The sequence below is a fragment of the Chiroxiphia lanceolata genome, chromosome Z (genome assembly GCF_009829145.1).
Source record: "Chiroxiphia lanceolata isolate bChiLan1 chromosome Z, bChiLan1.pri, whole genome shotgun sequence".
NCBI lineage: Eukaryota > Metazoa > Chordata > Aves > Passeriformes > Pipridae > Chiroxiphia > Chiroxiphia lanceolata.
Window position 1 is genome coordinate 45964460 of NC_045671.1, and position 12429 is coordinate 45976888.

Genomic DNA, 12429 nt, shown 5'->3' on the forward strand with positions numbered 1-12429 from the left:
CTCACTAGCGTAATTGGTTACATGAGAAGTTAAAGTAACCTCAGATGAGAAAACATAAAATGTAATGATAATTTAAAGCCTCTGCAGCTAATATCTTTACTGATCCCATTTCTTGGTAAATATCTTTTACATACATTGTTACACTATAGGTTCATGATGCCTTAAGCTTTTTTTTTCCAGAATGCATTTCCTTTGCACGATGCTTTTTTAATTCTCTGGGAAAGGAATAATATAACCATTAGCTATACAAGAGATTTCAGATGTTTGTTACAGATAATTTTTCCCTCTTTCAAGTGCAGTTTCATACTCTAGACAATTGCACAGTAATGTCCTTAACAAAAGCAGTATCAAGTCAGGAGATTTCTACGATAACATTCTTTGCAAAAATAAACAATAACCAGTCTCACACGATCACCTTTGGTGAAGGAACATTTACATTTACCAGGATTATCTCTCAGTTTAAGTCTACTAGGTATCAACTGAGAAGCCTAAACATACTGAGAGATATTTAGATTGTATGTATGAGGAGATGCAGACTTCTTGCTTTTAGTTGCTGCTAGTGAAAGGACAGACACAATTTTATAGTAAAGGTATGAAGAATTTACATATTAAGAAGGAAGACTTAGGAACAAAAACCAGACAACAGTAAGGAAGTCAGTTCTTAAAGGTGACTGACAACAGCATTAAGACTTCAGGCAATCCCTTGTGAACAACATACGCCAGAAAAAAGCTGCAACAGAAAGATGGGAGACAGCACTCGTAACTTCAAAGAATTCTTCAAACCCTATTATTGAAGGGACAGTCATGAGGAGGACTTCTCTCAGAGATGAAAGAATAAGTATCTTACTATAGATTTAACTCATTACTCCCTCCAAGACAGATGTATGAATACTTGTAAAAATACAACTCTTAAGCTATGTTCACTATGGCCTGTGTTTGGAAGAGGGTCAAAGCAATGCTGGAAAGGGAAAAACAGATTAAGCTTCCTTAGATGGAGCTCTCAGGTGCACCAAGAGGCATCACTTATATGTAAAAATTAAGAAATAGACGGACACATTACTTACCTACTTCCTAGGTAAAGAGGAAATTCCTACTGGGAAAGTACAGAAAATTCCATGACTGATAACACAAAAAGTGGAAAAGGTGTTGGTGAGGCTACCTCTCGTCATGAATGAGTATTTATGCTTTATCTGTCTCAGAAATTTAATAATCTTGGTGACTCACAAAGTTTTATAAAGTGAGTGGGAGGATGGGTGGTTTTGGTTGACTTTTTTTTCAGTGGGATTTTTTGGTTGGTATTTTTGGTGCTGTGACTGTTGGTTGGTTTGTTCTGCGAGGGTGTTTGGGTTTTTTTACTGGTTTGCTTGGGGACTTTGAGGTGGGGGTTTTTTGTTGTTTGTTTTTTTTTTTTTTTGTTTGGTTAGGCTTTTTAAACACAGACAACCCAAACCTGATAGAGAGGAACGGCGTGGAGAAGGTCTCTGGACCTGGAGAAAACCCTCTGACCTTCCAAAAGATAGTATAATATTTCAGGAATCATGGCAAATATATAGTGAAGCTCAAGGCATTTCTCACTGAGTGAGCTTAGTAACTTTCATCCTATTTTGGAGGCTAATGTGTCCATGTTCTCAGCAATTCTGCTATTTTGAGAACTGTTTTCATAGAAGCAACACAGAGCTGTTCAGTCTCCTAGTCTCAAAAGACACAAAGCTAAAAATCTGGAGACTCTGATGAAGTCTCCTCCAGCACAACTTGATATTAAGAGTCTTTGCTATTGGCCAGCTGAGCTAACAACAGCCTCCAGATCGTATGCCCTGCTTGGCACACGGTAAGGAGGACTGTAATTTGTAGTGAGAGATGGCAGTATCTACCAAAATAATCGCAGAATCATTTGGGTTGGAAAACACCTCCAAGAAAATCAAGTCCAATCATTAAACCACCACCGTGTTCACCACTAAACCATGTCCCTCAGTGACATATCCACATGCTTTTATGAACACTTCCAGGGGTTGGAATTTCACCATTTCTCTGGGCAACCTGTTCCAATGTTCAACAACCCTTTCAGTGAAGAATTTTTTGCTACTATCTAATCTAAACCTGCCCTGGCACAACTTGAGGCCATCTACTCCTGTAAATCACTTGTTACCTGGAAGAAGAGACTGCTCCCCACCTGGCTACACCCTCTTCTCAGGTAGTTGTAGTAAGTGATCGTAAGGAGTAAGTAAGTTGTAGTAAGGTCCCCCTGGGCCTCCTTTTCTCCAGGCTAAACACTCCCAGCTCCCTCAGTTGCTCCTCATCAGACTTGTGCTCCAGACTCTTACTCAGCTCTGTTGCCCTTCTTTGGACTCACTCCAGCACCTCAATGTCTTTCTTGTAGTGAAGGCCCCAAAAGTGATCACAGGATTAGAGTTGTGGCCTCACCAGCACCCAGTACAGGGTCCCTGCCCTGGTCATGCTGGCCACACTATTACTGATCCAAGCCAGGATGCCCTTGGCCTTCTTGGCCACCAGGCACACTCCTGGTTTGTGTTCAGCCACTGTCAAACAGCAGACCCAGGTCCTTTTCCCTGAGCAGCTTTTCAGCCACTCTTCCCTCAGCCTATATCACTGCAGGGGGTTGTCAAGACTCAACAGCAGGACCCAGATCTTCACCTTGTTGAACCTCAATACAACCGGCCTTGGTCCATCAATCTAGCCTGTCCAGCAATAATCCTGATGTGAGAAGATGTTCAGTAAACTCAAATTTCTCAGATTCCTCAGAATCAACGTTCAGTGGGTCACTTTTGGGAAACAGAACTGGTGCTACAGGATGAACTGCTAAGGTACCCAGTGCTAAATCTGCAAAAGGTGTTGGCTGTGAAAACCTACCACAGCTGATTGTAGGAGGTATGACTCAAAGCTAGATGTGAAGTAGAAAGCAAAAGGCTAGAGGTCAGAAAGCCAACGGTTAGCTCCAAAGAGTCCTTCCATAATGGCAACAGAAACTGGTAAATTCCATATGGGTAGACACAGGCACCATAGAGGAAACCAGCCCAATGTTTGAAAGACAGTTACTGAAGGTGTATAAATCCAATAAAAATTCAATAAGTTTTAAAACAATTTAAATTACTAGAATCTGTAGAAAAAGTGTCAGTAGAAATAAAACATAAAAAATAAAAAAAATCAGTACCAGGACACTGAGCCCCTACTGAATCTCATGACCTGCATAGAGACTCGGAAAGTTTTCTGTTTTCCTCAGGACATTCCCATGCAGCTCCCAAGCCGCGTGCTCTTGAAAAATTGCCTCAGCCTACATTGTGCACTGAGTCTTTGTTCAATTCAGCCAAAGTTATTCCAGAAGGACAGATGTAACACCAGACCAGGCAACTGGTCTCTAGCAGGATGCCGACAGCCTGTTGTTAGGATATGATCCTACTAACTTCAGCAGAAATGACACAGGTAAACTCCAAAGCCCTTTCTAAGGAGAACCAAGAGAATGAGAAGTTTTGTATAGTCCTTTGGGATAGCTTTGGATTTATTAAGTGTCTGTGCAGAGTTTCTTCTTTCCTAGAAAGTTTTTAGAACTACAACAAGAGAGAAAATAGACACAGGTTTCAAGACATTTCTACAGATAGGCAGTTCAAAGTTAATAATGTGATTATTTTCTTTTTACTATATCCATACTTTGTTAATTTAGCTGGACAATACTGTATTGAAGGGGTTAATAGCGGGTCTATTAGCTCCCAGGATGAAGATATTGACTGGGCAAACTTTCGGGTGTATCCTTGATCATAAGAAAGTCAGTATGCAGCCCCAATGAAGAAACAAAGACAGACTGTAAAGTCAGTAGGTCTAGGATCTGGGAACTGCAATAAGCTCTTGAGCTTTGCCAAATGTATCACGAATAGATCCTAGCCAATGAAAATGCTGTTGTTTGCTTACTTAAAATAAGGTGACTGCTTGATGCTATCAAGGAGTATAAAAAAACAGATGAGAAAATAAAGTGGGACTTCAGACATCTTTTCTGCACGTAACTGACTCCTTGTATCTTTATCAGCTGTCACGACTCTACACCGACATATGGTGACCCCGACGTGATACTGCAGTACCGACCGTCGGGCGACAGATGGTGGTGAAGGAGCTTGGCGTAGCTGAGAGCAGTGGGGAGACTGCCTGGGTCCGGACCTGAGAACTACTGAGAACTACTGACACCTGGAAAAGGTGAACCGTCAAGAACAAAGACTGTGATAATGGGGAATCAGATTCTAAAGAGGAAAAGTTGGTGCTATCCACTTGGAAGCACTTCCTAAAGTGTAAAGGTGTAACTGTTGAAGATTATGACTTGTAACATTTGCTGCTTTGGTGTCGAAAGCAAGGCTTTGAAGCTAACACATTGGTTGCTTTTAGAGACTTGGGAGAAGGTGGAGAATAAACTGTGGAAAGAGGTCTATAAGGGTACTAAGAGTGCTAAGGAAGTAGAAGGTTTGCCTACCACCTGGCATATATTGGTTGAGACTTTAAAAGACTGGCTTAATGAACAAGTTTCGGAAGGTATTCAGTTGCCTGAAACAGAGCCTCTGTCAGATACAGGAGGACATGCAGGGGAAGAGGGAACTTCAGCTGCTGTGGCATCTCCACTTGCTACCTCCTCCTCTGATGATAAATTGGGTGCTTTAGCAGATCAAAAAGAAACAGTGTGGCGTCCAGATATACATATTAAAAAATCTACCAAGGGTCTGGCTACAAGAACCCCGAAAGGCTCAAAAGTTCACTATCCTGCACCCCACGAGCTAGTTAAAACTCCTTGTAAATACAAGTCCCCTACTGCAATAGTCCCTTACCATTATAAGACATCTGTGGAACTTGTAGAAGGATTTAAAGCAAAGCAAAAGTTTGCATCCTCTGTTCCTCTGCCAGAGGAGGAGGACGAGGACACTGATGAAAACAATGAGGATGATATACCTAATAAAGGCTTGTATCAGTTGGCGTCAGCTCCCCCCCAATAGATGATGCAGACATGGAGAAGCTGAAAATGCCTCTGTCCATAGTTGAGCCTTATAACCTATACACGGGGGGTCCCAGTGCCGAAAGACACAAACACTGACTGATCCATGGACTTTGCCACCAGTAACTGTTACAGTGATGCCACGTCATCCTACAAAGTTTTGGGAGACGGTGCACATGCAAGCCACAGAAAGGGGGGAATGGGAGTTGTTAGACAAGATTGGGCACCCCTCACAAGCTGTGAATGATGCTGCATTTGCTCCAGGAATAGAGCCAGGAGTAGAAGCTTATCCTGTGTTAAAAGCTGTTCCTAATTCTGGCAAGCAAGATGAATATTATGTATCTGCTTGGAAGGCTATTCAGGATTTGCAAATGTATGTAACAAAATATGGTGTAAATTCTCATGAAGTTATGTGTATGATTCGTGCAATTAATGTTGATTTGCTAGCTTCTTATGATATTGACCATCTAGCTCAAGTTTTATTTGAACCTGTACAACACCAAGTGTTTAAATCTAACTGGTAGAAACAAGCAGAAAGAATATCTATGGAGAATATGAGACTTCCTGCAGGGGATCCGAGACTGGGTGTAGGAGTGGAAGCTTTAATGGGAAAAAATTGTTTTAGCAATCCTGACTTACAAGCCCAGTGCGATCCTGTTGTGTTACAACAATGTCAGCAGGTGGGAATGTTAGCTCTGACTAAAAATATGGAACTTGCTTCCCCTCGTCCTAGATATACAACAGTGAAATAGGGACCGAGGGAACCTTTTTTACAGTTTGTTGAATGTATTGCAGTTTCATTAGAAAAGCAGGTAGATGACGAAATTCTGCGTCAGGCACTCCTAAAGCAGTTAGCAAAAGATAATGCGAACCAAGATTGTTAGAAAATTATAGATACATTGCCAGGAGACCCATCTGTGGCTGATACGGTATCTGCATGTTCCAAAGTGGGTAATATAGATCACAAAACGACTGCCCTTGCTGCAATACTGCGTCTTACCCCTCGATGCCATAATTGTGATGAAGAAGGACACCTTAAGGCTAACTGCCCTGATAAAAGCAAAGGGGAAAAGCCAAAGTTCTTACCTAATCCTCCTGGAATTCATTGTAATCATTGTGGAGCGCCAGGGCATTTTGCTAAACAATGTTGCTCTAAATATCACGCTAACGGTCAGGCTCTTCAGGGAAACGGGAAAGCGAGCGCGAGCGCGGCTGCCAGGAGGCGCACTCAGACACAAGTACCTTCACTGTAGCAGCACAACCTGTATGCAGCCCCCCTGATGTTCCCCTCCAAATTTCAGTGCTCTTTTTCTTTGAAAATGCTAGATATGTGCAGATAAAAGCCACTTACATTCAAACTACCATATCTTTACTCAGATCCACTTCAAACAACAAATTAAATTGTTAGAGATACACAGTAGTAAAATGTAATATCACTGAAGTTGTGGCTTTCTGCAATAACAACCATCAGCTTCTCATGTTCAGTGTACATGTATCAGAACTATACTGTAGCAGCATAATTCACTGCTTTGTGGTAAATTTTACAGCAATTTCAAAATAAAGGAACATTTCTCCATTTTAATTATTACAGTTAACATCCACTTGGGCAGAATAAGTGAAATTAGGTAGGCATACCTAGTTTTCTGTCTAAATCTAGACTTTATGTTACCCCACTGGAGGTTGGGGGTGTGCGCAAAACAGTAAAGGCAGTGTTACAGCCAAAAACTTCAGATTTACCATTGTCACATCTTCCAAAAGCATACTTCTTTAGTGCAGACTAAGGGTTATATATCTGTGACAGTCCAAAAGTCAAAATAAGAATAGCAAATAACGCAGCAATGAATAAACTGAATGGGTTACCAGAAGAATGAACACAGAAAATTCATATTACATTCCAATTTCAACACTGAAGTTCTACTCTGGTTAATAAATAAGTAGATGTACAATTTATATCATAACAGTTGTCATTTGAAATCAATGGCACCTAAATTATACATCTGTTTAAGATGTATAGACTTAAATCTAACATATTAAATAATATACTTCATAAAACCCCAAATCTTGACAGAAATAGCAATATATTTCCTAATTCAAAAGCCTCTAAGTAGTCAAATCAACACAATTAAAATATTACCTGGGTCGTTATGGGAGTGAGGCACAACAAAAACTTGAAGTGGTTCATTGTCCCATTCATTTTCATTGTATGTGATATCAAATCCTTGTTTCCAAACGCCACCATCTGGATTATCAAAAGGAAGAATGTCGTAGACATCCAGCATCTAAAAAAAAAAAATCACAGCATATAAAACATGAATTCAGAAAACCAGTTCTGCTACTAAAAATCAAAGCCATTTTCAATGAAAATGGACAAGCTTGTTCATTACAGAGGGAGAGATAACGTGCCAAATGCATAGAAAACTGACAAATGAGAGCAACTTTGAAGTTATACAAGGACACCCAAGACACAGCTGGCAGGAAGGGGAGCATTTGGCAGGCTCTATTCCGAGGAAACTGAAATTGATTAGACAAACAGTAGGATTAAGAGCCTTAAAACACAAAAATTATGGCGGCTTACAATGGCGTTGGGCAGGAAGGTATGAAAAGGACTATACAGAAAAGCACAGTACAATAAACAGGAATGCAGAAAATGAAGAAAACAAGCAATAAGCAAGCAGTAAGAAGGAATAACAGCATAAGAGAGATCGAGACAAAAGTCAAGCTCACAAAAGGGAACTGAAAGAAACTACCAATAAAAAAACATTCATAACGATACCCGACTGCTATAACAAAGTTCCTTGCATGTTTACTCTTGCCCAGTACAATAACTGTACAGGAGAGGACATATTTCACTTTTCAATGCAAATAAGAATGTTACACGTAAATAAAACAACTCTAGAATGACTTTAGCAAGTTCTTATGAAATTTTGGGAACACCACACAGCTCCAAAGAGAGTCTACTAATATGAGTTTTCTGGCTGGTTTTGGTTGTTTGGTTTTTTTTATGCTCTGGTCTGCTTTTAAGAAAGAAGACAAGATACAAGCATGAACTGTCATTGGTCAAGCCTTTTTCTGACATTCTAGTTAAAAAACTAAATTTTACTTAGTTCTAACTCTGTGTTAGAATACAATGAGTCACCTGACAAACTTTTTGGAACAAACAATTTCTCTCCACAAAAAAAGCCTGTATGAGTCATTTACTACTTTAACATCACAAGAGTTAAAATTTTTCAGTGGCAAGCTGGTTTCTGTCCTGCTAGGAAACTTTAAAAAACCGCACACATCTGAAACAAACATCTAACTAAAGAAGTTAAGGCCTTGTGATGGATTTCGGCCCCCATCCAGCTGCTCTCTCACTCTTCCTCACCAACAGAACAGGGGGAGAAATAAGATTAAAATATAATGTGTGAAGATAAAAACAGGGAGATCACTTACCAATTATCATCACAGAAAAAACAGACCTGACTTGGGGAACGGTAAATTAATTTATTGATAATTCAAATAGAATTGGATAGTGAGAGGTTAGTCCCTCCTGTTTCCTCTCAGTCATTCCTTCTTTCTCACATTTTTTGCCTGCTCCAGCACGGGGTCCCTTCCACAAGCTACAGTACTTCAGGAACTCCTCCTGTATGGGTCCTCTATGGGCTCCGGTTCCTCATGGAAATATCTACCTGCTCTGGCATGGGGTCCTCCAGAGATTTCAAGGAAATACTTACTCCACTGTGGTCTCCCCCACCTGCTCCAGGGACTAGAATACCTTCTCTGCTTCCTTCATCAAAGACCTTGTTGTTCACAGGGTTGTTTCTCTCCCTTGTTTAACCTTATGCGACATTGACATGCAACATTTTCCGCTTTCTTAAAACACGCTGTCCCAGAAGCAGCACCAACCTTTGCTGATGGAGGGTTTGGCTGTATCCAGCATTGGGTCTGTTTGGGAGCTGCCTACAACAGCTGTGCCTGGCACAGGATAGCACTGGTCTCTCCTCATACACACCACCCCTGGAGCCCCTCACTGCCAACACCTGGACATCTGCACCCAGTACATTCCACCATCACATCCATGAAACACTTAAGAAAAGTCTATAAAATATACATTCATCACATGCTCTTCAAAAACTCCACTTATATTTACAAAAAACATTTCTAACACTAAAATCAAAATGACATAAGAACACTGAAAAAGTGGAAATTTTTACATATACACATATATAAGATAAAACTCCACTCCTTGTTCTTTTACTTCACACCAACAACAAAAGATCTTTGGACAATATTAATTAATGGAAAAAATAGGTGCAATACTTGCATATCCGGGCATTTTGTACTGTCAGCCTGAAGGGCCCAAATAAGGGTTATGTTGAAATTAACCTAATGGAATATTTTCTAAATGTGCTATTTTAGACTAATTTATATTTTATATAAGTAATATATATCACATAATAGATTATATATATTATATATATAGTTACATATACAATATATATAATTATATACTACTATTATATATTTTCTCAATATGGTATTTTCTAAAATCTCAGTTTGAGGAGGAAGCATATCTTTTCTCTGCAATGCAACGTTCTGAAAAAAAATGTAAGTGCATATTCTGTAAATTTGCCAGTTAACAATGAATGACGTTGTTATAGGTTATAAATTCCATAGGGGAATTTTTCTTCCCCTGCTCCACTCTAAGAAAAATTGGAGTGACTGTGGGGAAGGGAGTCAATTAGCTTTACAAAAGATCTGGCCGAATTCCTAGCTAATGGCCCATCAGAGAGGCTGGGGAGAGAGGAGCGAGAAGTTTTGGGAGGAGGGAGGCAGACTGGGGAATTCGCTCTCGGGGACAGAGACGGGGATCTGCGTGTGGGCATTTGGAGAGAAGGCCTGGAAGTTTTTTTCTTTCTGGCTTTCCGTCCTGGTGAGGCCGGACCACCGGACTCGGTCGGCTCACACACTGCCTCATGACTCCAGCCGGGACCTACTGGGCTTTCATCGGAGAGGTCTGTGCTTGCTGGGAGAGAAGGGAAGAGCCTTGGAACACCGTGATCTGGGAACAACAAGAACTGCAGGCCCTACACCTTCAGTGATCCAACAGCACCCCCTGCAGGCCACGATTAGGACTATGCTAAAGGACAGAGAAGTATTCATTCAGATCTTTTTTTTTTTTTTTTAGGACTACTGTCTAGTTTTTTTGTGTTCTGTTACTGTTTTTGGCAATATATATATATATCTTTCAATAAAGGGTTGTTATTTCTTCTGTTTTTTCCACACTTCCTCGATTAAAGCCCCTTAATTTTGAATTTACAATTGCTGAGAGAGAGGAGTTTGGTCTATCTCATAATTCATCCTCTTTAGCAAACATTCCAGTCTCCTCAGATGGAGACAGGTGTTAAGACTGATAAACTCTTTGGACATTTCAACCATGAAAATGTATTTGTTTAAAAAGCAGTAACTGATGGAATTCCACACATTCCTGGTTTTTTCTCATGGATGGAGCCTGAATTTAACAATGAACTTTCTGCAGTCTGCAAGATACCAATTTTTACAGTCCATAACATAGATTATTTTTTCCCTAAAATCTACAACCTTACAGTTATCTCAAACCATGCTTATATTACTATGAGCTCAAGAGATGGAAACCGCAATTCAGAAAATAGGTCTTGGAATCTTAATCAACAAGTTGTCTGAAATAACTGCTTCAATGACCTGACTTGGCCCATCATCTAGAGGTTTTTGCTGCCTGCCAGGGGCCTGGATCCTGTATATTGTAGTGGAACTGTTGAAGATTGTCCAACTCAGTGACTACTAGCCCTTGTTATTCTTTCATGTGGGTATCAATGATACTGCCAGAGGCAACCCAGACTGCATCAAAAGTGACTGCAGAGTTCTGTGGGTAGTAGTCAAGGCCCAGGTGGTGTCCTCTGCTATCCCACCAGTGAGGGGTAGGGGTGTGAGAGGAGGATACTGATAGTATAGATCAATAATTGGCCTCAGAGCTGCTGTTTGAAACAGATTTGAGGATTCAATGACCATGGGACCCTATTTGCAGATCTGTGTCTGCTTAGGAGAGATGAGATCCAACTCACTAAATGTACAGAGGTACCTTTGCCAGAAGGATGGTTGACCTATTAAAGACAGTTTGTGGCTAAGAATAAAGGGGGACAGAGCAAGATACCAGCAGTCCTGCAGAGGAGCAATGCTCGGGAAAATGTGACATGAAAGGATTTTAAAAATGTATAATAATTTAAGAAATCAACAAAACAGGGCTTAAACAGGATCACCTCTAACATTTGTAGGTGAGCAAGGAAGTGCCTACAAGGCACAACTACAGAGAAATCCCCAAAAGCCTTTCTGGGAAAACAGCATGCTGGGGTGGCTCACTGAAGTACACTAAAGGGAATAAACATGATGAGTGAGAGAGAGTTGTGTGCAGCTGCAAGTCTATGATCTTATGATAATGGTGACATGGTGGGATGACTCTAGTGACTGTAAAGCTGCAATGGAGGGACACAAGATTTTGAGGAAAGATAGGCCAGAAAGACAAGGAGGGAGCATTGGCTTTTATGTGAGAGAACAGCTGGTGTGCATGGAGCTCCGCCTGTCGGTTTGAAGTTGGAAAGGGATAAAACCACGTTTGCTAGAGATAAGCCTGCACACAGCACTCCAAAGTTTGAGGGTCAGTCTGCTAGCTAGGTCCTTCAGTCTGCCATCTAATTGGAGTGGAGGATGGAGATCCATGTGACGCCCATGTGTCAATCCAAAGACACAAGGGTAGAAACTACAGAAGTACCTAAGAATGGTCACATAGCAACTAGGGCTTCTCCCCCAAAAAATCTGGAAGGAACAACAGCCCAACTGAAATGCATCTACACCAATGCATACAATATGGGAAACAAACTGGAGAAGCTGGAAGCCATTGCGCAGCAGGAAAACTATGACACAGCTGCTGTCACAGAAACATGGTGGGATGACTCACCCAATGGGAATGCTGCAACAGATGGCTATTACCTCTTAAGAAGGGATAGGTAAGGAAGGAGAGGCAGTGGGGTAGACCTGTATGTGAGTGAGTGTTTTGACTGTCTAGAGCTTTATGACGATGACAACACCACTGAGTGTTTATGGGCAAGAATCAGTGAGAAGGCCAAGAAGACCTACCTACCACGGTGACAGTCTGTTATAGACTACACAGGCAGGATGAAGAGGTAGATAAAATATTCTCCAAGTAGAAGTCTCACAACTGCTAGTCACTGTTCTCATGGGGGACTCATGGAGTTACCAGATGTGTGCTAGAAACACAACACAATGGAGACAAATCAATTTAGGAGGTTCCCGGAGCAAGTGGAAGATAACTTCCTGACACAGCTGGTGAGAGAGCCAGCTAGGGGATGGACCCACTGGACTTGTTGTTCGTGAACAGGTGTTGTGGTGGTCAGAAGCCATCTTGGCCTCAG

At 41.0% G+C, this 12429-nt stretch overlaps 1 protein-coding gene across 2 annotated transcripts in view; it reads right to left on the reverse strand.

The window, feature by feature from the left end:
• The window catches only part of MAN2A1 (mannosidase alpha class 2A member 1), a 110196-nt gene that overhangs the window by 80106 nt on the left and 17661 nt on the right, over window positions 1–12429 (reverse strand). For both annotated transcript variants that reach the window (XM_032675788.1, XM_032675789.1), the window contains exon 3: window positions 7119–7263. In XM_032675788.1, coding sequence (XP_032531679.1) covers window positions 7119–7263 — 145 coding nt within the window. The remainder of the gene's footprint in view (window positions 1–7118; window positions 7264–12429) is intronic.